This window comes from Cavia porcellus, unplaced genomic scaffold, assembly GCF_034190915.1.
Source record: "Cavia porcellus strain 051 isolate PalLab524CR breed Dunkin Hartley unplaced genomic scaffold, mCavPor4.1 scaffold_1, whole genome shotgun sequence".
Taxonomy (NCBI): Eukaryota; Metazoa; Chordata; class Mammalia; order Rodentia; family Caviidae; genus Cavia; species Cavia porcellus.
Window position 1 is genome coordinate 121,227,607 of NW_026947484.1, and position 23,887 is coordinate 121,251,493.

At 35.3% G+C, this 23,887-nt stretch overlaps 2 protein-coding genes across 4 annotated transcripts in view; one reads left to right on the forward strand and one right to left on the reverse strand.

The window, feature by feature from the left end:
- The window catches only part of Mfsd14a (major facilitator superfamily domain containing 14A), a 39,771-nt gene extending 22,672 nt beyond the window's left edge, over positions 1-17,099 (forward strand). For both annotated transcript variants that reach the window (XM_063254825.1, XM_003479172.5), the window contains 10 exons: positions 1,454-1,516; positions 2,158-2,285; positions 3,955-4,069; positions 7,110-7,328; positions 7,578-7,691; positions 8,382-8,453; positions 9,947-10,059; positions 11,025-11,122; positions 11,992-12,155; positions 15,754-17,099. In XM_063254825.1, coding sequence (XP_063110895.1) covers positions 1,454-1,516; positions 2,158-2,285; positions 3,955-4,069; positions 7,110-7,328; positions 7,578-7,691; positions 8,382-8,453; positions 9,947-10,059; positions 11,025-11,122; positions 11,992-12,155; positions 15,754-15,960 — 1,293 coding nt within the window. In that variant the 3' untranslated portion in view covers positions 15,961-17,099. The remainder of the gene's footprint in view (positions 1-1,453; positions 1,517-2,157; positions 2,286-3,954; positions 4,070-7,109; positions 7,329-7,577; positions 7,692-8,381; positions 8,454-9,946; positions 10,060-11,024; positions 11,123-11,991; positions 12,156-15,753) is intronic.
- A 564-nt stretch (positions 17,100-17,663) lies between these two features.
- Positions 17,664-23,887, reverse strand: part of Sass6 (SAS-6 centriolar assembly protein) — a 45,067-nt gene continuing 38,843 nt past the window's right edge. For both annotated transcript variants that reach the window (XM_063254817.1, XM_063254810.1), the window contains exons 15-17: positions 20,927-21,024; positions 19,458-19,552; positions 17,664-19,362 (exon numbers count right to left, since the gene is read on the reverse strand). In XM_063254817.1, the coding sequence (XP_063110887.1) occupies positions 19,256-19,362; positions 19,458-19,552; positions 20,927-21,024 (300 nt within the window). In that variant the 3' untranslated portion in view covers positions 17,664-19,255. The remainder of the gene's footprint in view (positions 19,363-19,457; positions 19,553-20,926; positions 21,025-23,887) is intronic.

The following is a 23,887-nucleotide window of genomic DNA, read 5'->3' on the forward strand; positions in this document are numbered from 1 at the left end:
ACATACATTATAGGATGTGTAACAGTGCTCTCAACCTCTGCTTACTAGATAGACATAATCTCCTCCTCCACAGGCAACCAGGAGTTTGGGAGGGAAGCAGAATTACCCTGGGTTAGAATTACTACTTCAGACAAAATTATAAATATCTTTTTTTTTTTTTTTTAGCCAGTCAAATTTAGCAGTGGGGGGGTGGTATACCAACTTTAGTGACACTAATGTTAATAAGTTCTGATAACCCACTGCCATCGGACCAGCCAAAATTATAAATATCTTAAAGATACGATTTTTTTCATGTTATGCTTATCTTTGACCAACATTCCATTTCTAATTTTTTTCTTTGTGGTACTGGGGATTGAACTCAAGGGCCTTGTACGCCCTAACCCTCTAATTTTCACATAATGTGAGTATATTCTGTTAAAATTCTAGTTTTTGGCAGAAGAGTAACTGAAAAAAAGGGAGCAATTTTAATCCTTATAAAGGCTCTTATAACTTTCTTCTTACTGCCCTCATTGTCATTCTTTTTTGTTTTTATTGAAGGAGACAGTATTGTATAATGGAAGATGCATTGAGGGTTTTTTTTTTTGTTTTTTTTTTTTTGGTCTTTTTTGTTTTTATCGGTACCAGGGATCAAACTCACGACTGCCTGCTTGCAAGGCAGGTGCTTATGCCACTGAGCTAATTCCCCAACCCCTGATGCATTGAGTTTTAAGTCAAGTAACAACTCAGTTGCCTCATCGGCAAAGCTATAATTTAATCTAATTTATAATGTTGTTATAAAACAGTATTCATGAAGTCCCTGCTCTATATGCAGTTAAAAAAAATTACTTACTGTTTTCTTATTTTTGCATTTGTCTTGCGCTTCAGTTACTTTTTCAACCATTGAGTTCCCAATATTGAAATACTGAAATTGATGCCATGTAGTTTGAGACCAGGCCTTGGAAATGATAAATATAATTCACTATATATTTTATAGGTTGGGATTTTTTTTTCTTTATGAAATCTTCCTACATTTATTTTTATGGCAATTAAAATTTTCTTATTCTCCTAGTCTTACAACCTAGATAATAGGTGAAGGAGAGCTCCCACATGGGGAGCAAAATAGCAAAGACATAGACTTCAGAGCCTGACTTTCTGGGTTCATTTCAGTTTTCCTGTTGTGATCTTAGTCAAGACATTAAATTGCTATGTGTATTATTTTTGATAGAATTACTGAGAAATTAAGTAATAATATATGTAAAGCTCCCAATTTAGTGCCCTGTAACATAGTAAATGCCGTATAAATATTAGGTATTATTAGCTTTTACTCATGCATGCATAGTGTCATACATGCAAATCTGAAAATTTGTATGAAGTAGAATTAGATAGTATGAAGGGATATTTGAAATGTAAATGTAGACATTTTACTGAGACTAAAAGGTAGCATGTCATGTTTATTTTGGTTTTTATTCTTTAGGTATTGCATGAAACTTTTCCTAAACATACATTTCTGATGAATGGCTTAATTCAAGGAGTAAAGGTGGGTTATACATGTTTATATGTACATATTTATATATGTATAATTCTGCCCGTATTGCTAAATTAACTGAATAATCCATTAAATATCTTCTTTTATATTTAGACTGTAATGTAAGAGATTATATAATACTTCAGGCTAGCTGGGTTTTAAATATGACTTAACTCATGTTGCCAGCTGAGTATACTCACATATTTCTCCTGTTAAACATTCTCATATTCCAGGGGTCTCAGTGCTTCACAAATAAGAATATTGATTGGAAAGAAGAAAATTACGCCCTAAAAAAACCCACAAATGCAAATTTGTATCAGCATGATAAAGTGTTAGCTATTAAATACATTTTTTAATAAATATCTGATACTGTTAAAATGGGCAATTAGCACATGCAATTTTAAAACTGCTAATGCAGAGTTATTGTGATAGAAAATTCATTAGAGCATTTCATATTTAATACCCAGCTAGAGCCTTGCAGGTAATTGTAGCCTGAGGAAACTTTTAAATTATATGTAGACAAATAGGCTATTATTTCAAGTTCAATGATTGATTTACTGTAGAAACAAACATTTAAAATTATGATAGTAAAATGATTGACTTTTGGCTCCTGGATATATAGCTTACTTTATTTTATTTAAATTCTATTTTAGGGTTTGTTGTCATTCCTCAGTGCCCCACTTATTGGTGCTCTTTCTGATGTTTGGGGCCGAAAATCCTTCTTGCTGCTAACAGTATTTTTCACATGTGCCCCAATTCCTTTAATGAAGATCAGCCCATGGTATGTCTATATTCAAATTACAGCAATCAGATACCATTTTCTGTTAATTGCTTTCTTAATATTTATTTCTTGTATTTTCATTGCTTATCTATATGAGTTTAATTTTTATTCTAATAAGTTTATTCTTTAACACAGATAAAGCCCCTAAAAACATAGTGCCTAATACGGGTTTAAAGCTGGGTGCTACTGTTAGAAACATCTAGGCTAATGGCAATCCTGCTTTTGGATTCATAACCCAAATTTCAAAACAGTATTTTCAGGGACTTGGTAAAATTCATGAGTTTATTTTCCCTGAGTAGAACTTTAAATATACAAATGAATTTTATCGTTGATTGTATTAACTAGAAATACATTTTAGTGGTATCAGCAAAGTCCAAAACAATAGTTACCTAAAATCAAGGCAGTTTCTCTCTCCACATAGAGTCTGAAGTTGAGTAGTCCAGAGCCAGGATAGCAGTTACAGGGAATGAGACTTCTGTCTTGCTGCTCTGCCATCTTCAGCTATCACAGTCTGACATGGCTACTCTGGCACAAAGATGTGGCTAAGAAAGACATAACCGCTTTCTTTTAAGGAAACTTCATAGACTTCCCATTTAGCCTTTGGTTGCATATCTGCAGTCAGATGTCAGGCATTTATTGCTCATAGTTATATATGAGACTAGGTTCCTGGCCACTTTGATCAAAATTAGGAGGAAAAGAAGGAAAGCTCCCCCAGAAGAATGAATGTCTCATAGAAATAGAGTAATAGATTTTTTGTTTGATCTTATTTCTACTCCTGCACTGAGTAGTAATTAATTCACTTCACAATGTGCCAGTACTGTGTTTCTGCTTTGTGTCCAAAAAAGCCTAGGAGGTACATAGGGCAAGATCTCTGATAGATTAAAGATCTTGCAGTTGAAATCTTACCAACGGAATTTAGAGAATGAGCAAAAGAATTTGCTTTGGAAAACTGTGTTATAGAAATTTTAATAGTGATAAAGGCTTGTGGAATGATATTTTGAAAGTTCATTGTGATTATCTGTAACTTTAAAAAAACCAAACGTCATTAAAATAGACTTCTTACTCCCAACTAATATTTTGGAGTCATGTAAAGTAATACACAGTTTTGTTTTTTTTTTTAAACCTTCTATTCATTCTTTGTAGTGACTGTTGTCAATTTTACAAATACTGCCACTCAAGTTTCTTCTGTGTGAAGACTGAGGTTATTTTCCCAACATTTGAACAGCTAAAGATAATTTACAGAGAACATCTAGTTTCTATGTAGAGGCTCAAAGTAAATATGAATTAACTTGTTCATCAGCTTTGTTGAATTTTGTTTTTTTGTGTACTACTGTGGTGGAAAATAGAAATAAATGAAGTATAACCGACTATTTTGATGGTGTTTTTAGTAGAGACAATAAAGCCATTTAACACTTGAATATTTGGGTAAAAGATTTACTTAAATACATTAAGTTTTATATGTTGTATCCCTGATTGAAGGAAAGAACCACTTGTACCCATGTTTTCATGATATCTGTGACTTATGATTTATGAAAGTGTTAAGCTATGAACTGGCTTAGAAAGTTCTTGATTAAAATTATTCTTACTGTATTTAGCCAACAGAAATGAAGGAAAGTACAAATAATGGCAACTGTTATAATATTTCTTGTCACTTGTCTTTTATTGTTAGGTGGTACTTTGCTGTTATCTCTGTTTCTGGGGTTTTTGCAGTTACTTTTTCCGTGGTATTTGCATATGTAGCAGATATAACCCAAGAGCATGAAAGAAGTATGGCTTATGGCTTGGTATGTATACCTTCATGATAGAGAAGTATCTTGTTTAAAAGTATCCCGAATAAGCAGGCAAACTTTTGCATTATAAGATTTATTTTTTTGCATAAAAATGTATTTCAGAAATAAAGTTATCCATTAGACTATATACACTACAAGTCACATGTCAGAATTGAACTTGAAGTATGTTTTACCTTATGGAGTTTTATTGTTTGCTTTGGTGCTGTAAGGAACTGAATTCAGGACCTTGAACATGTTACGCGAGTGGTCTGCCAATGAGCTACACCTTCAGCCTATAACAATCCTAAAACTAAGGAATTATTTACTGTGTTATCAGTTTATAAGTTGCTGTACATCTTTACTGCCTTAGTCTAAAATAACTGATAACATCTAGCTAAAGGTTGAGCATACCTTTTCTGTGGCTTTATGGGCCCTTGTATTGTTTTAATCTGTGTCCCTTTGTATTGTTTTTGCATGCATTTATGCCTTTCAAAACAGAAGTATTCTTAGCTGGATTTGGGAAATGAATGGCAGTGCAGCATTGTCTCAGGGTGGGGTGGCTCCCTTGAGCACAGTAATGCACACACCATTCCCTAGAGGGCCAGAAGCAAAAGAGTGATGAGTTTCAGAAATACAGAACAAGCATATTGTGATAAAGAATGACCAAACACTTAATTGGTTTGACTCTAAGATTTATAAGAAACTGTGAGTTCTTGATTCAGAAAACATAATAGCATAGAATCTTAGAATTAGGAGATTTGGGGGAGAAAATACTTGCTGGGAGAAAACTATGCAAAGTAATGATTTCATTTATAAATTTAGAACATTAGATGAAGCAGATGATAGCTAGGATTTTTAGAAACAGTTTTACTAAGGTATAGTTTATATGTTTTGAAATTCATCCATTTTATGTGTGTAGTTTAGTGAATCTTAGTTAATTTATGAAGTTGTAGAACTGTCACAGTAATCCAGTTTTAGAGTTTTTGTGTGTTTAATTCTTTCCTCTTGGCCAAAGCTTTTAATTAATAATATTCAGTGAGAAAGTTTTTTGTGTTAAAGGCATATTCTGTAAATAACCACTTAAATCCACAAATGGTATGGATGCAGTAAAGCAGAGAAAGTGATCTCTGTGATCCTCTTTCCATCTGACCAGAAAGAAATGGCCACAGAGTGGAGAGAATTGAGGAGTGAGGAAGTGACTGACGTACTTGGACTATAATTGCTTGTACCTGTGCTCACTGCTACACAGATGTGATCTCTGAGTACCCTTAGATACCTAACTGACCGTCACAGTGAAAACCGCTGACCTTCCCAGTAGAAGTGCCGGAGCTCTGCTCAGGCTCAGGTCTCTCTGAAGCTCTGTGGAGCACTGTCATAACAGAATACCACAACAAGCCAGTTCTAGAACAATTCTCTGAGCCCAAAGAATAGTTGTAGGCCCATTTGCCATTTTTCTCCTCTTCACCTCTTACTCCAAGCAGCCAAAAATCCACTTTCTGCCTCTGGTTTTGCCTTTTTAGAAATGTCATGTAGCCAGGGGTGATGGCACATCCTGTAATCCCACCACTTGGGAGGTGCAGACAAAAGAATTGCAGCAGGTTTGAGGCAAGCCTGGGTTACATAGTGAGTTCAAGGCCAGCCTGAGACCTTGTCTTAAAGGATTCCCCCCCCAAAAGAAATTACCTATAAATAACACAAAATCTAGTCTTTTATAGCTAGCCGATTTTACTTAGCATACTCTTTTGAAATTTATCCATGTTGATACTACAAATGAATTTTTTATGGCTGTGTAGTATTTGATTGATTGAATTTACTGCATGTTGCTTGATCACCTGTTCAGGGGCATTTGGTTGATAGCTAATTGTTTGAAGTTACTAAGTTTTATGTATTTGTTCAAATAATTGACCTTTGAAAACTGAGCTGCACCTATTGCATATTTGTAGGCCGTTGTTCAGTCGGCCAGATTTGTCTGGAGTTCACGTGTTTTCTCTACCTGTGTCCTTGGTACTTTCACTTTTTGTCAGGCCTGTCTGGACTTATTAGAGCTTTAGAAATGTTCCCAGTGCCTGCCTTCTGTGATCTGAATTCTCCCCATCTAACCATATAGTTTTGTACTAGGCCTAACATTATTATTTCTTTTTTTGAGACTGCATTGCGGTGTGCTACCCACATTGGTGTCAAATACCCACACTCAAGTGATTCTTCTACCCCCTCTTGAGTAGTTCAGAAATACATCCACATCTACCATGCCCTGCCCACAGGTTAATGCTGTTATTGGTGAGGAGAGTCTCAAACTCTATTTCAGCTATCCCTGAGTTGATAGCAGAATAAACATTCTTTTAATTTTAGTATTGGATTAATCACAGTGAAACTGGGTTTCCTTAAATAGTGGTTTTTAGACTGCATTCTTGAAGAGGATGAAGAATTTATGTTGGTGCCCTAGACTGGGAGCCAATATTTGAACAGTACTCTGGGCCCCAGCTTTTCCTCAACTAAAATAGCTTTTTTATTTCCTTTTTCTTTTCTTTTTTTCTTTTTTTTTCTTTTTTTTTTTGTCTTTTTCCTTTTTATCGGTACCAGGGATCGAACTCACGACTGCCTGCTTGCAAGGCAGGTGCTTATGCCACTGAGTTAAATCCCCAGCCCTCCCTTTTCTTTTCTAAAGTCTGTTTCACACGTTAATTTGCCAATAAGAGTTATTTACACAGCAGGCCCCAAGTCTTAAAAGAAAGTTGGGCCTGCTTGATGTTGTGGCATATGCCTGTAGTCCCGGCACTCAAGAGACTAAGGAAGGATTGCTATGAGTACGAGCCTAGCCTGGACTACATAGCGAGACATTGTCACGAAGAAAGAAAGCTGGAATTCATTGTCCTTAGAGGCTAGTAATATATTTTAGATAACTAATCCTTTTATTTTCCTGCAAAATAGATATAAGAAAAGTGACACAGGTAAAAAGGGAGGCTGACATAAACAGGATTGTGAAAGGAATGATGTGTGAAGTTAAAGCAGCCAAGATGTCCTAGCTAATCTCTTCTTTGTCCTTAATTTATTGCAGGTTTCAGCAACATTTGCTGCAAGTTTAGTCACCAGCCCTGCGATTGGAGCTTACCTCGGACGAGTGTATGGAGACAGCTTGGTAGTAGTCCTTGCTACTGCAATAGCTTTGCTTGATATTTGTTTTATTCTTGTTGCTGTGCCTGAATCATTGCCTGAGAAGATGAGGCCAGCATCATGGGGAGCACCCATTTCCTGGGAACAGGCTGACCCTTTTGCAGTAAGTTTATATGTATTTTGGTTGTCTTTGGCAAGAAGAAAAGAAAAAAAAAAATACATGACTGACTGCAGTGTTAGTATTTTGCCCTGCATTTTTGGGGGGAAAGTGTCTTGAACCATTTTTTTTCAACATTTAGAAATACTTTTTGGAATAGTTTGGGGAGATGAAATAAACTTTAAAAGGTAACTGGTTGTCTGTGTATAGTACCAAAAGGATATAGACCTTACATCAGTCTTTTTCTTGTTCTAGTCCTTAAAAAAAGTGGGCCAAGATTCAATAGTGCTGCTCATCTGCATTACCGTGTTTCTCTCCTACCTTCCGGAGGCAGGCCAATATTCCAGCTTTTTTTTGTACCTCAGACAGGTAAAATCCTATTCTCACCAAGTGAACTTTTCTTTCACTGTTTAGTGCATAAGAAAAATACTTATCTTGCGAGAGCTGTAAGCAGAGAACATCAAGATCAGTATCATTTTGTAAACCACAGTCTACTAGACTTAACCTCTTGTTTAGGTTGCCTGATATTCCTTATTCCTTTCTCAAGAATTTTCGCTTAGGCAAAAAGTTTTCCTTATCTGGATAAGTAGTTTATTGTAGGATGCCTTAACTCAACATTTCATCTCTTCTAGTTTCCCTTTCAATTAGAAGCTGCATTAGGAGGGCAGCTAGTCAAAATGAGAGCACAAAAATTTTTTCCCTCCTCAGCACTGGACTTACGAGGGAGAAATCAAGCTTTTACAGATACCTGTACAAAGCAAAGTGCTACAGTGTTTTTCTGCAAAAGGATTCTGAATGCTTGATAGCTATCTTCAATTTAGTATAACAAAATTAAGAAAACTAACGTAGAAACAGGTTTTTTTAGTGTGTTAAATCATTGTATTTCACCTAAAGAATTCTTTTTTAATGAATTAAAAATTGAATTAAATGAATTATTAAAACTTTCATTTATGAATGTTTTTTGTTGACCCATTTAATGTTAATGTACAAGTAGTTGCATTGGTATGGTACTTTTTTATGCCTTTTTATTCACTAATTTTACTTGTTCTGGAAACCTAGATAATGAAGTTTTCACCAGAAAGTGTTGCCGCGTTCATAGCAGTTCTTGGCATTCTTTCCATTATTGCACAGGTGAGCTTCCGTTTTGGTAGAATGATGTCATAGAGTCGGACTCTGAGTGGCCATCCAAATGGGACTTCATAGAGATTGACAGTGGTAAAGTTTTAAGTTCCGTTAAGTTTATACTGTACTTAACCAATCGTAGCAGCAGTAAGCGCCAAGCAAATCCAGGCAGTAACACTGTACAGCGGTGAGTTGAAGGTGCTTCACAGGGAATTTGTCTTCTGTTCATCAAATGCCGTGAGGCATGTGGGATACAGAAGAAAAGATCTCTGAGGAGTGCACACAATTATATGGGCAGATGTACAAATAAACAAGGTGTGGTTGGATTTGCATTTTTCACATCCATGCAGCAGCAGAGTCCCAACGCTGGTGAGACTGAAAAAGAACAAGTAACACTTCAGCCAGCGTTGCTGGCCCTGTACATGCATACAGGCACACAGGCCAGAAGCAAGATCTTTAAATGGTCATTCGCTGTCTGGTGCTTACCTAGGAACCATTTCTAAGAGGACAGGCACATTAAAGATAGATCAGTTGGCCCTCAAAAACAAGTGAATAGAAAGGTATCATTAGTGTATAAATATTGATAGTTACATTTTTATGTCATGTGATTTATTGTAAATACTATGGGCAGCCTCAAAAGTATACTGTTGGGAATGACTTATTTCCTATTGAGATATATATATATATATGTATATGTATGTATGTATGTATATATATGTATGTATGTATATAATTCAGCCATGAAGTAGGATACATCTGAGTTAATTGTAGGGAAATGGATCTATAATGCTAAGTGAAATAAGTTAGATACAAACTTAGAAATCACATATAAGCATTGTGGACTAACTTTGATCTATGAAAAATCTTTAAAAAGCCAGATATGGTGGTGCATGCCTGTAATCCCACCACTCAGGAGGTGGAGGCAGGAGGATCAGCACAAATTTAGTCAGCCTAGGCTCTATAATGAGACTTTGTCTCCAGAAAAAAAAAAAAAAACTCCAAAACTTTTGAAAGCTATTATGTGATCTCAATCGTTACTATACATGTTATGGGCCTAGTTTCTTTTTGTTTTTTGGGTTTTTTTCCAAATCCACTTTATTTCAAGACAAAAAGAGAAAAAAAAAAACTAAAACAAAATTTAAAGATGTGTCAATCACGGATATAAGCCTGATTTAATTGGTCCTCAGTGAAAATGTACTGAATGCAGAGGTTTACCTTTCATTTTTCTGACTCTTACTCTGGAGTTGTTATCAGCAGAAAGATGCTTCTTTTCTTTGCCTCAGCTTCCTAAGTAGTGACCTGGCCCAGAGGAATCTTTTATCTCCTTACGTGACGTGGAACCATGAACTCACATACGTTAAGGCTGTAGAACCAAACCATAGAAAAACAATTGTAGCCCTGTTATACAGTGAAATTGCTAAATACATTTTCTTTTTAAACTTTATTCTGGTAAACTTGTTCTTTGTTTTTGTTTTTGTTTTTGTTTTTTTATTTCTCCCCAGACCATAGTCTTGAGTTTACTTATGAGGTCAATTGGAAATAAGAACACCATTTTACTGGGTTTGGGATTTCAAATATTACAGCTGGCGTGGTATGGATTTGGTTCAGAACCTTGGTAGGTATAACTGTTCCAATGTTTATTTTCTTAATTTTGGTATTTGCGACTTTATTTGCTTCTCAGTGAAGGCACGGACCTTATATTTTTTACAATGCTAGTCCTTCATAATATGGATAATACAATTTTCAACTAGATATTTTCCTAGAGAGGATTAAGAAGGAAAAGTGGGCTGACGTCCACTTGTTTTATTCTGGCTTCATGCTTGGTCTCAGCTTTTCTTGCCGTTTGGTTTCCTGCAGAGCTGATGGTCATGGTGACAGTGTCTGGATTCCCACATACACTGTTGTGCATAAGTGTTGTGGAACTGAACTTCCATAACACCTATAGGCAAATGTTTTCCAGTCTAACTTACAAAGAGGTGCTACGGCTTAAATGATCTAAAACGTTTCTTTTAAACATCAGTCCAAGAGCATCTGTTTACTTATTCTTTACAATTTAAGGATTAGACAAATCAGTAATGTCTTTACCCTAAATGACAAGTCTGTGGGACTTTGCTGAAAGACTTTACACTCTGCTCCTTTTTTTAACCCCCTGTGGTGCTAGAGAGCAAACCCATGGCCTCATACATTCAAAGCAAGAGCTCTACCACTGAGCCCCTTACGAGCTTGTGGTTAGAAGCATTTTGATGTCTCTTTACCTGCATTATATATTCTTAATAGCTCCACTTGCTCTAGAAATAATGTCCATGACATTTAACAGTTTAACATGATAATCTCAATTTTATATTAAAAACTCACACCATTCTTGTGAATAAGTGGTTGTCTCTGTTCGAGAAGAGAAACAGGGTTAGACTTTGAAATGACTCGCAGACACACCTAGGAAGCAATGAAGCAAGCCTAGTTCCCCTTTCCCCTAGACTTCAGCCATTTTATAGTAAGAGGGACTTGATTAGAAGTATGTAGACTTGGACAGGTACCGTGAAATGAAGTGTTTATTTTTTTGTTTTGCTTCTTTGATGACAGGATGATGTGGGCTGCTGGGGCAGTGGCAGCCATGTCTAGCATTACCTTTCCAGCTGTTAGTGCACTGGTTTCACGAACTGCTGATGCTGATCAACAGGGTGAGTTGGCCAGGACCAATGATAACTACTTAAAAGCACAGAATATCCTAATCCTGTTTTCTCTGTGTGGTACAGAGGTACCGAAATATGTATCTTGAAGGTAGACATTCTTAAGAAAAGTAGATTCTTAGGGTTTTATCACCAGGTGGGTGTGCATTCCTTTATCTCCGACTTTGAATGTGTGGCCCTATCTGTTCTTTGATAGGAAATTTAGTAACAGTTTCATTAAATATTTATTGTTTGCTATGTTATGCTAGCCGTTTGGGATACAGTCATAGTCTTTTTATTGAAATCCTAAATCTTGCTGTTTTAGTTATCTGAAGATATGTAACAAACATAAAAGTCTTAAACGATTTTGTGATAGGAACATTTAATTACTGAAACAGTCACAGAGAAGGCAGAATTCTTTGAAAAAGATAGGGTTTTTTTAGTCATAAGGAAAAGAACAAGTATTGTGAGAGAATGGCAGTGGTTACTTAGAAAATCAGGAAGGCTTATGGCCAAAAATCAAGTTGCATTTTTAAATGGGAGAGAAAATCGAGCTATAAACAAACTCAACAGTACTGTATATATTTTACTAAAAGGAGTCTTCAGTAGTCTCTTGGGAAGTTAACAGTGGGTGGTACTTGTGAACTCATGGCTGATTTTTAACCAAGGGTGTTTTTGCTTAGTTCTTTCCTTGTTCATATACATGTCTGGATTCATGTTTGCATGAGACAGGATACTATGTAGAGCTAATGGCTTCCAAGTAGTTTTTAATGCCACTGTCTGTTTAAAGCCTTCATTTCATATTGATTGCACATGTGTACTTGTTTTCAGAGTAGGAAAAAAGATGTATGTATACTAAATGGCTTCTGTACACAATATAGGTGTTGTTCAAGGGATGATAACAGGAATCCGAGGATTGTGCAATGGCTTGGGCCCAGCCCTTTATGGATTCATTTTCTACATATTCCACGTGGAACTTAAAGAACTGCCAATAACAGGAACAGACTTGGGGACAAACACAAGCCCTCAGCACCACTTTGAACAGGTAATTTTTCATTCACATAAAATGGTGTAGTTTATGATGATGTTTATTATCATGAAATTATTTTATACTGAATGAAACACTTAAAAACCAAAGTTTAGCCATGGGTTTAGCTTAGCAGCGTAAGGACCTGCCTGGTAAGTGCGAGGTCTGAGTTCTATCTCCAGTACCAAAAAAGAAAAAAGAAACAAACCAAAATTTATAAACAAAAAATGGGGTTGGGGAAAAAAATAAAGACCAACCGAGTCTAAGGGGACTGTGTTTTCCTATATACTTGTTTGTGAAGTTGGCTGTCTCTTTTCGTCTTAGGAGTGAAAAATTTAGTTTGTCAAATTCCATGTAATGGTGTATGTTAGTTAACTACTTCTCTGTACAACTGTGAGGCTTTTATAACATTCCCTGTTAAGCTATTTCTGTGCAGAAACTATATGTCTCTGTTAACTTGTTTGCTTTATTTTGTCCTTGTAACTAAAAATATTAATGCTAGACAACATTGATCATTTTAGTAAATACAAATGCACCAGTTTTCTGGCTTACTTAGCATTCTACACTAATCTTAAAACCAGCTAAGCCTACTTCTAAATAAAAAGAATGTGTTACATAGCAGTAAAACCAGAAATACAAGTTGTTTGCTGAGAGTAAATATAACTTGGGGCTAAAATACTGTATTGTTTTTTTTTTTATTTCCCCAACTTTTAGCCAATTCAGAATTAATACTTTGGCAGTTTCAAAGTTTTTATAATTATTAGTGTCTATTAATTTTGTAAAATGTTGGGTTTCAGGGTGTATATTTTGATCGTAGCCATCCCCCACATTATACCTTCTTCCCCTTCATTCCCTTCCTGTTCTCATAATCATTCCCTTCTACTTCTGTGTCACATTTTAGATTCCACATTATCAGAGTATGTGGTACTTAGGTCTGAGTCTGGCTTACTTCACTTAACATGGTGGCCTCCAAGATCATCTGTTTTCCTGCAAATGTCAGAATTTTGTTCCTATAACTAATTCTCCGTTGTGTACTTGTGTAGTTATATACTACATTTTCTTTATCTGTTCTTCCGTTGACGGGCACCTAGCTTGCTTGCTGTCTTGGCTGTTGTGTCACAGTAAACATGGCTATGCCGGTACCCTTGGAATATGGTGACTTTCCCTTCTAGTGTATACAGAGTGGTATAGCTAAGCTCTAGTTTTTGATTTATGAGAGATTTCCCTACTGACTTCCACCGTGGCTGCACTGATTTAGTCTGACCAGCAGGGTGGAAGGTTGCCTCACCAGCTTTGTTTCCTTTGAAACCTTGATAGCCATTCTCACTGGAGTAAAGTGGAATCACAGTGTAATTTTGATTTAAACTTCTCTAATGACTAAAGAAGTTGAACACTTTTTCATATTATTATTGGCCATTTCTACTTCTGAGAAATGTGTTCCATTCATTTGTTCACTCATTGAGTAGGCTGGTTTTTTGGGGTTTTTTGTTGTTGTTCGAGTTCTTTATGTAGTTTAGATCTTAATCCTCTGTCTGAAGGGTAGCTGGCAAAGATTTTCTCCCATTCCGTAGGCTCTTTATTCTGTTATTTCTGTTATCATGCAGAACTCTGATGCAGTCTGATGCGTGGATTTGTTCTGTTGCTGTCCGAAATGTCTTCTTGTGCCTCAGTGGTTTCTTCTAGGTTTTCAGGTCTTATACCTAGGTCTTTCATCCCTTTGAATTAATTTTAGTACAGTGTGAGATAGATAGGGATCTCTTTGTAATCTACAAGTGGATATCCAGTTTTCCCAGCATTATTTATTAAAGAGTGTCTTTTCTCCAATTTGTATTTTTGGCTTCTTTGTCTGAATCACGTGGCTGTACTTGTGAGTTTGTTTCTGTGTTCTGTCTGTTACAATAGTCTATGTCTATTTTGGTGCCAGCACCATGTTTTTTTTTTTTTTGTTTGTTTGTTTTTTATCAGTACCAGGGATCGAATTCACAACTGCCTGCTTGCAAGGCAGGCACTTAGGCCACTGAGCTAAATCCCCAGCCCCTTTGTTTTGGTTTTTTGACATAGGGTCTCACTGTGTATCCCAGGCTGGCCTCCTGCCTCAGCCTCTCAAGTACTATAAGTCCCATGCTGCTGTTACAGTGGCTTTATAGTATAACTGGATACGGTAGTACCTCTGGTCTTGCTTTTCTCCTCAGGATTACTTGGGGTATTCTGCATCTTTTGTGTTTCCATATGAGTTTTAGGGATTTTTTTTCTAATAATATAAAGGATATTGGTATTTTGAAAGAGAATCACTTTTTGGTAATATAATGACATCTAAACAATATTAATTGTGCTGATCCACGGACATGGGAGGGCTTTCTATCTTCCAATTTTTTTCTTCCACTGTTCCTGTAGTTTTTATTGTACAGGTCTTTCACCTCCTTTGTTAAGATTAATCCCTGGGTATTTTATTTAAAGTTATTATAAATGGAACTGTTTTCTTGATTTCTCAGTTAATTGACTTGGTGTATAGAGAAGCTGTTGATTTTTTTAAGTGATCTTAATCCTGCAGGAATTAATTTCCTTTTTTAAATCAAAGGAAATAACTGAATTTACTATGGAACTAGTACTATGTACTTTCTTTAGTGCTATCAAATTAAAGCATTTAGAATCTGATTTCAGATTTTGTGCTAAAAGTGAGGCCATATTTCTGTACCATCTGTTTTACAAGTTGTTCATTTTCTAATGTTTTTGGCATTTTTATTATTAGTGCTTATTTTATTTTTTTAAGAGTAGGAAAATTTATTGGGGAAAAGAAATAGGGAGTAGGAATAGCTCTTTTGAGGGGTCCTGAATGGGTTGCCACTTGTTAATTTTACAAAATAAGTTTCAGTGTATGTATTTCGATAATATCCATCCCCTCATTCTCTTCCTGTTTGTCTATATAATAGGCTCTACTTTCTTTTTCTCTTTTCTTTTTTTGTCTTTTTCCTTTTTATCGGTACCGGGGATCAAACTCACGACTGCCTGCTTGCAAGGCAGGCGCTTATGCCGCTGAGCTAAATCCCCAGCCCCCAGGTTCTACTTTCATATCATCTTCTTTTAGAGTCTACTTACTGGGGAGAATATACAATACTTGTCTTTCTGGTTTGTTTCACTTAATATGATGATCTCCATTTGTATCCATTATGTTGAAAATGACATTCTATTTTCTACAACTGAATTAATATTCTATGTGTATATATCACATTTTCTTTATTTATCTGTTGGTAGGCATCTAGATTGATGCCCTATCTTGGCTGTTGTGAATTGTGCCATTGTAAACATCCGTATGCAGATATCCCTACAGTATGCTGACTTTAATTACTTTTGGTGTATATAAGGAGTGGTATAGTTGGATCAAATGGTAACTCTTTCTTTTTTGAGGATTGTTTTACCAGTCCTTATTTCTAGAATTTTACATTGACAGCGAATATCCCCTTTTCCTGGAAGCGAATACATAACTATGGCTTCAGTAAAATGATTAGCTTATAAAATTCACAATAATTATTTCTAAAAGATAAGCAGTTTATTCTTATGAACAAGTAAGTTATATTTGTGCAAAAATCCTAATTATTATAATTTTTTCCTTCCTCAGAATTCCATCATCCCTGGGCCTCCCTTCCTTTTTGGAGCCTGTTCAGTACTGCTGGCTCTGCTTGTTGCCTTGTTTATTCCTGAACATACCAATCTAAGCTTAAGATCCAGCAGTTGGAGAAAGCACTGTGGCAGTCACAGCCATCCTCATAGTACACAAGCACCAGGGGAGGCCAAAGAACCTTTACTCCAGGATACAAATGTGTGATGACTGAAATCAAGAACATTTTTCTATCAGCACCCAGGTCTTAGTTTTCACCTGTAGTTCTGGATGTACATTCCATTTCCATCTGCAGTGTACCTTAAGATTGTCTCAAGAAATGTATCTGCATGAACTCCGTGGGAACTAAAGAAAACTAAAAGAACTGGACAGTTTTCCAAAGATGTTATAATTTCTTTTGAAAAGAGACGTTTTGTTTATTAGCACCAGTTTCTTGCCACTAAACTTTTATTATACATCCTTTAATTAAAAATATATGTAACGTCTTAGATATTAGCATATATTTCTCTGCTACCATTTCCTGAAGGTGTTGAGCTTTAACTCTATGCTGACTCTCAGTGAGACTGAATAGGTATTGATTGTGGACCTGTTTGTTTTTAACATTATAAAATCCTGAGTCCAATTTTAATACTGTAAAATCTTGGGTCAAGAAATTCAAAGCCTTAATGCAGATGCACTAAAATAAAATGGTAAATGAATTGTTTGCATTAAAAACAAAATTTAAGAAAATTGTACTAAATCTGAATCATGCTTCAAGCTTGTTTGCAGTAATTTTATTTTAAACATACACATTACTGTTTTTGAAGTGAGAAAACACCAGACATTTAGAATTTAAATTAGGGTGGTAAGAGCCAAAGGCAGGTTCAAATTTGTTCCCTAGTTACTTCTTTATACCACTATACTTTTTTATTTGCATAATCATCAGAACCTCAACACTTGAATACATAATCTAAAAATTATATAGTAAAGCTGGTAGCCTTGAAAATATCAATGTGATATCTATATGTAGATAAATATATATAGTGGCCTTTCAGGACTGTCACAGTAACACTTTATTTACAGAGCTAATGTTTGTCCTAAATTTTCAGGACCCTAGAAGAGAGCTTTATACAATTACTGATGTGAATTTCTCTAAAGTGTATATTTTTGTGTCGTTATATTATTTAAAAAAGTGTTACTTTGTAAAAAATGTACATAAAGTTTATTGTATAGTTTACACTGTTTTCATCTTGTGTGTGGTTATTGCCTAATGCTTTTTAAACTTGGAACACTCACTGATTAAGGTCATAAAAATGTAAATATTCTGTTAATAAAATTAAATATTTTAATGATTTTTATAAAAAAAAGGTGTTGATCTGTGAATCCCTACTCTAGGGGCTCTTTTGGCTTTATTTATTACCATAGTTGTTTTTGAGTAAAAAAGCATCTCTGTTCAAATCCGTTTCTTTTTTTTTGCCTGAGACCGGGTCTCACTATGCAGTTCAGGCTGGCCTTGAGCTCACTTTGTAGCTCAGGCTGATCTCAAACTGCCAACGATCCTCCCACCTCAGCCTCCCGAGTGCTGGGATTACAGGCATGAGCCACCACACCTGGCTTAAATCCATTTCTTCTTTAGTGTAAAACACTCAACAGAAAATCAAAAATAAAACAGTACACAACTCAAAGTATAGCACTATAAATCAGAGCAGTCCTATTTCTTTCATCTTTAGATTCTGCAGTACTAAGGATTGAATAGTCTCACTGCCTGCTAGGTAAGCACCCTACCACTGAGTCAAAGTTTTAGCCTGTTTATTTTGAGCAAGGGTCCTGCTAAGTTGGTCATACACCTCAAACTGCTACCTGCCCTTAGCTTTCTGAGTAACTGGAGTTATACACGGGCTTTTTAAAAAACTTTCATGTCACAGTCCGAGTGTAATTTTAATAACTTTATTAACAAAACTCAGTTTATAGAGATAACATTAAAGGCAACATTTCGATTATTAACACATGTACAGTTATACAATGGGAAACAATTTCAATTAAAAATTTTAAGGGGTGGGGCAGAGAGCACACAAAAGTCTATATATACATAATACAAAATAATCTCTAGCAGGTTGATAGAATAGCTTCAAAATTTGGCTTTCTATGTGGTGCATCACTGTAATTTTTAGAGCTAGCAGTATGTCAGATCCCATCTGAACCCTGTCAATGTTTATATAAATATATATATATATATGTTACAGTGTATTTACAGCAAAGTATTCTATGTTGCCAAAAGACTTCACAATATGTGCTGTCAAGTTATAACTATTGTATGCTATATTTAAGTAAGGGGGAGAAAAGTCACTACATAATACTAGTTACTGAATTTTCTATTTAGATTCCTAGTTTAAGATAGCTGGCAGTGACCAGCAGTCTCAAAGTATAGGATTCAAGACTTATTAAAAAAAAACTACAAATATTCTTTGTCTTACCATAAACCAAGGAATATTTGTGTATCATCTTGAAATGTCCTTTTCCTCATTTATGTAACGTATCTGAAAGTAATTTTTAAACTATCAAATAAGAATCAGCACTTTGCAAACAAAAATTGATTTAGAAGACTCTCAAAGATAATGCTACTCTATATTGAATGGTTGTTGATAACAAAATGGGGCCCTATGATCTGGATGAATTTTATAATTCTGTCCCAAGGAACAATGTTTAATTAAAATTTTTAGTAATAGGGAAGAAATAGTTCTTTTGCCTACTTTATTAAGTAAACATTAAATGAAGTACAATGAATACCCATGATACACTAGAAATTCTCTATGGTTCCAATTTTTAAAACAAAATTCCATGGACATAAAATTAACTTTGAGACTAATAAAGTTCCAAGTTAAGGAGAAAAATGAGTGTAAACTATTCAGGAAGCATTAAAATCTTGCAAACTTCAGCTCAAATGACAAATACTTTATATATAACCTGGTCATATAAAGACTCCAAATTATTGTATAACAATATGAAAAGTTAATTGACTCAGTAGCTAAATATGTTTTTAAAAAGTATTCATACTTGTTATAAAGGTAAACTCATTTTAGTTACATAAGGTAGTATTAGGTCTTTTCCCTTTAATGTAAAGATCAAGAAATAGACAATCTTAGATAAGTAATTTTCCCTCATAATTGTCAGGTGGCAAGTTTAAAATGGATTTTACCAACGAAACGTAAATTGAATTATTAGCACTCTGGTTTCCTTTTTCTGAGCAGGTTTCAGTTTACTCATTCTCAGTATGATCAGAATAGCCTTTATAAGGATTGATGAAAGTCCCTCTTGAAATTCGTGTTACTGTTACTTTATCAAAGACTATGTTCAGAAATCCAAAAATAATCACTTAAACTATCAATTCCCAAGTACAAATTTGTTCCTATAATCTGTGCTATAAATGATCCCAACAATCTAACAATAGTAGCTCAAACTAGGATTCAACTTCTGTTAATATTTTTAAACCACCATTTAAATACATGCATAAAACCGGCTGGAATTAACTGCTTGACAACTGTCCAGGGAAATAGGCTGAAGATGTGGAGGGGAGCACGGTGGGCTTGGAAGAAGTCTGTAATGTTCCTAGAGTGCCATCTTTCTGATGGTCTGCAAATGAGGACAAAAATGGTTATTGTGATTTACATCTTTAATCATTCAATTAACCGTGCTGTATAAAATCCAGTCTAGAAATATTTTCTCACCTGCATTACTAAATAGATTCTGGCTGAGACCACGTAAAGGAATGCTATCTTCTCTTTTCTTCAAGTATTTGGATTCCAACCCTAAATTTTCACCACTGGAAAGAAAAATTATTTTTTTGAAGGCTTATATACAAACATTTAAGTTGTATGTCTTTAGTCCAAGAAATCTTAAAGACTTACTGAGCACTCACATGTTTACTAAATGTGGAAAATTCCACACAACCGCATGTGTTGGGTGCACTAAAAATACTATATACAGTTATCCACAACCTCTGGAAATAAGAAACAGATAAATTTTGTGCTTAGGCTTAGGTCCTGAGGGCTGAAGCAAAAATTAATGAAACTAAAATTTATAGGTTAACTTAGTTCAGATCACAGGCTTCACTACTTTCCTAAGCAAATGTAATTTACTTGTACATAACCAAACTTGTCTTCCACAACAGAGTAGGATAAGGACTGCAGGAGAAATATAAATTTTCCAAGTTTTAAACACTACATAAATCAGATACGATAAAAAAAATTTAGTATATGACTTGAGAGTATCATTAGTTAATTGTTTCATCCTATAATTAAAACAAGATTTCTTTTTGTTTGACCAAAAATTTTTGAAAAACTAGTAGCTCAAAGTGGTTGGTCACTGTCAAATATCATATTAACACATTTATCAATGTGACATCACATTATTAGATAATTTTAGTTAAAATAATGCAATGAAATTTCAAAAGAAAATGAGTATTTTAGTATTTTACCCCTTTCTAAATCTATGAGTGTTAACAATTTCCCTAGTAGTAAATTTGTAGTAAGTTGTTAAAGAATCTTGGAAACAGTATTATAACCTTAAAATTAAATGACAAGTAATTCCCCAATGTTTAGAAAATGAGTGAATAGGTATTTTTTTCAATTATAACTACCTTTTTCGTAGCTTTTGATATTCACTGTAGTTTTTGTTAGCTGACAATAAAGGGACAAACCATTTCTAAACAAAAATTTGAGTCACTGAACAATGCTACTTTGTTATTAAATGATTATGGACTGCAAATATAATTGTCATTTTCTGCTAGTAAAACTGCTCTTCATGTATAAAAAGTACACACTTCTAGTTTAATGACAGAATTCCATTCCCCAGATAAGTCATTAACTGAATCAGTCAATAAATGAGGAATTGTATATAGGTGTATATCACAATATTCAGAACAAAGAAATGGTCAAAGGAATCTCAAACTTGATGACTCTGCTTTTATTTGCCTAACTCTTATATCCAGTACTATATGTACCAGAATGTAAAACTGCGGAAGTACTCTATGGTACAGTACAGTCAACAAAAAACAGTAATGTACGAACAAGGTATGCTTCACAAAAACGACATTGAGACTTAATAAGATGTACAGAACTGTATAAAACAGGATAAAAATTCTTAAAGATGATCCTTAAAACTATAAGCATTAAATTTTATGTCAGTAAGTACTTACTTTTCCTTATCGGTTGAGCATGGAATAGTAGTAGTTGCTCCTGACTGAGTATCCCCTAGTGATGCACTTGGTTTTGTAAATTGCAAGTTAAACTGAACCTGTGAAGAAAATTCTCTCAATGTAATTAGTGAAAACATCAGTTCTCACAGTACTTCTATAATTAAGATGGGTGCTTACATTTTTATTTTGATAAATCTGGATTGTAAAATGCAGCTTACAGCATAAGCATAATTTTTAATTTATTATTATTATTTTTCTTTTGAGACAGAGTCTCACTATGTAGTTAGGCTGTCCTTGAACTCACTATGTAGCCCAGGCTAGCCTTGAATTTGTTACTATCCTGCCTCAGCCTCCCAAGTACTGAGATTACAGGCATGTGCCACCCTGCCCGGCAAGTATAACCTATTGAGAGTTAATAAAAACTGTATTTCTCCTTAGGAAAAAAGTTCCTGCCATGCAGGCAACAAGAATAACACACAATGATCTTTTAAGCACCGAGGAAGGGGAAGGCAGAAGAGGGTATATGTACATATACTAACTTCCCACAGCAAATATAATCATTGTGTACTGCAAACATGCTAATATAAATACAAGTTTTTTTAAAAACCATGAACATTAACAGGCTGAAGTGTAATAGTGTTGGAAGTCATCAGTTATCATCATAATGCTTTTATTTCATAGATTCTTAAAATTCTTCCCTTTTTAAGAACTTTTATATTTAAGGTTTTTAAATGAGTGCTTTGAATTCTGAAAGTCAAAAGTAATCAAGAACCTATGCAAAAGTCTAAATAGTATATGAGGTACAGCAGTTTCTTTATTTTTTGGGTTTCACTATGTAGTTCAGGCTGTCTTAACTATGTAGCTGTAAGCTGGTCTCAAACTCACAACAATCTTCCTGCCTCAGCCTCCTGAGTGCTGGAATTATAGACATGCCTGGCTATAGTTTAAAGTAATAATGTATTATGACTTTTATACCAGGAAGATTAAAATGGGTCATACATTATGACATCTATAAACACAAATCATCTTAATAGATCAAAGAAGAAAAATGACCATTTTCACAGAAAAAAGGTAGCAGCAAATAGTAATTATGTATTTTTTGGATAAAAACTCATAATAAAAAGATGCTAGTTTAAATACAATTATAAATTAGGAAAATCTATGTTGTACTTGGCTTCTGGCATTTGGTAATATAAAGATCAGATCTTCCTACATCAATCTACATTTGACAGAATACAGTTTCATAAAAATAGGATTTTTTAAAGTAGGACAAGTCAATTCTAACATACCTTAGAGAAAAATAAACATTCAATAAGAGGAAGTTAAAAAGGGACAGAAAATAAATCATCTAGTTTATGGCCACCAAAAGTTACAAAGTTGAACAACACAGAACACTCTCAGACCACAAAATAGTATAGAACTGTGATCTCTAAGAGAAATACCATCTTTGCAATTGCCCAGCCTCCAAAGTGAAGGAGCTTTCCTGACAGCAAATGTAGAAGTGTTCAACTCAGGAGAGCCGCGTTAAGTGTTTGGGAAGGCAAGCTGGCTCAAGGCTGCAGGGCCATGCTCTGATGAGAAGAGGACTGTAGAGACTGACCTCCGGAAATCTGTCAGAGGTTCCGGGTCATTGCGGAGGGATAGTCTCATGCACAGAGTAAAACTCCACAGGACTGAGTGACAGACTGGATCTTAAATGTTCATAAAGGCTCCTGTGTTGAATACCTGACTCCCAGTTGATGCTGCCTTTTGGAGTTGAAGCCTTTGAAGGTTACAGCACTTGCCTATACACAGTGAAGGCCGAGGTTCAATTCCTAGGAATGCCAGCAAAACAAAAACAAAAAACCTTACAGAAGTTGGGGGAAGGCAGGTCACCAATAGTATCAGCAGAGAGGAACACAATTCCTGCTGCTGCTGCACATAGGTAGGTCCCCACCATAAGCTAGCCATAAGTTAAACTATAGCCATAAGTTACTCTCACACCTTCTCTGATCACGCACTGCAGAAAGACTGTATGAGCACCACAGAGGGGGTGTTGTAATTCCTGCCTCCACCACTCACCAGAAGTACTGAGCCTGCAGCAGGGTCTACTGAGAGGACACTGCAGGAGCAGAGAGTAGCAGAGATCCCTGTAACAGTGGACACCAACAGAGCCTGAGAAAGACACCATCTCCAAACAAGGCCACCACTCCTACGGTACAAAGAGCCACCTACGGTGCTCTGCACCAATAATACCGCATACACCACTCCTGCCCCCACTCATATGACATGCGGAACAGTGGGTGTTTGACTCTGACAATACCCACTGTACTCAAATTCGCAAATCACAGCCAAGGAAGCCACAGATTCCAGTGTCCACTTGCAGTCTCAGAACTGAAACTCAGAACCGTGTAACAAAGCAATAGCCTAAGACACAACTTCAGGAGAATGCTGTTTACTAATGCTGCCTCATTAAAAAAATGGTTGGGACATTTACTCTCTCAGATGCAAAAATTTCAGGTTAGAAACGCAAGAAAAATGAAAAACAGTTTTTATGACAACTTCTTAAAATATAACTAACTGGTTTCAGATTCCAAAGATAGAAAAATAGATGAAATGACTGATAAAGTCAAATGAATATGTAATTTTTTAAAAAGGCTCCATTAGAACCAAGTGAACACAGATAAACAGTTAAATGACATTAAGAAGAGAGCCGGGTACAGTGGCATACAGTGGGCCTGTAACCCTAATACTTGGGAGGCTCCTATGAGGAAGGAGCATCACCCAAAGACAAGGCCACCCTGGGCTCCAGTAAGCTTGAGGCCAGCATGAACTACATAGTGAGACCTTAATAAACAAACAAACACACAAAAGAAATCAGGAGACAATGTTGGATTAAGAATGAGAAATTCAGGAAAGAGAAAGTCTAAAAAAGAACCATACACAAATCTTGGTAATTGAGAGCTCACAAAGTTAAATAAA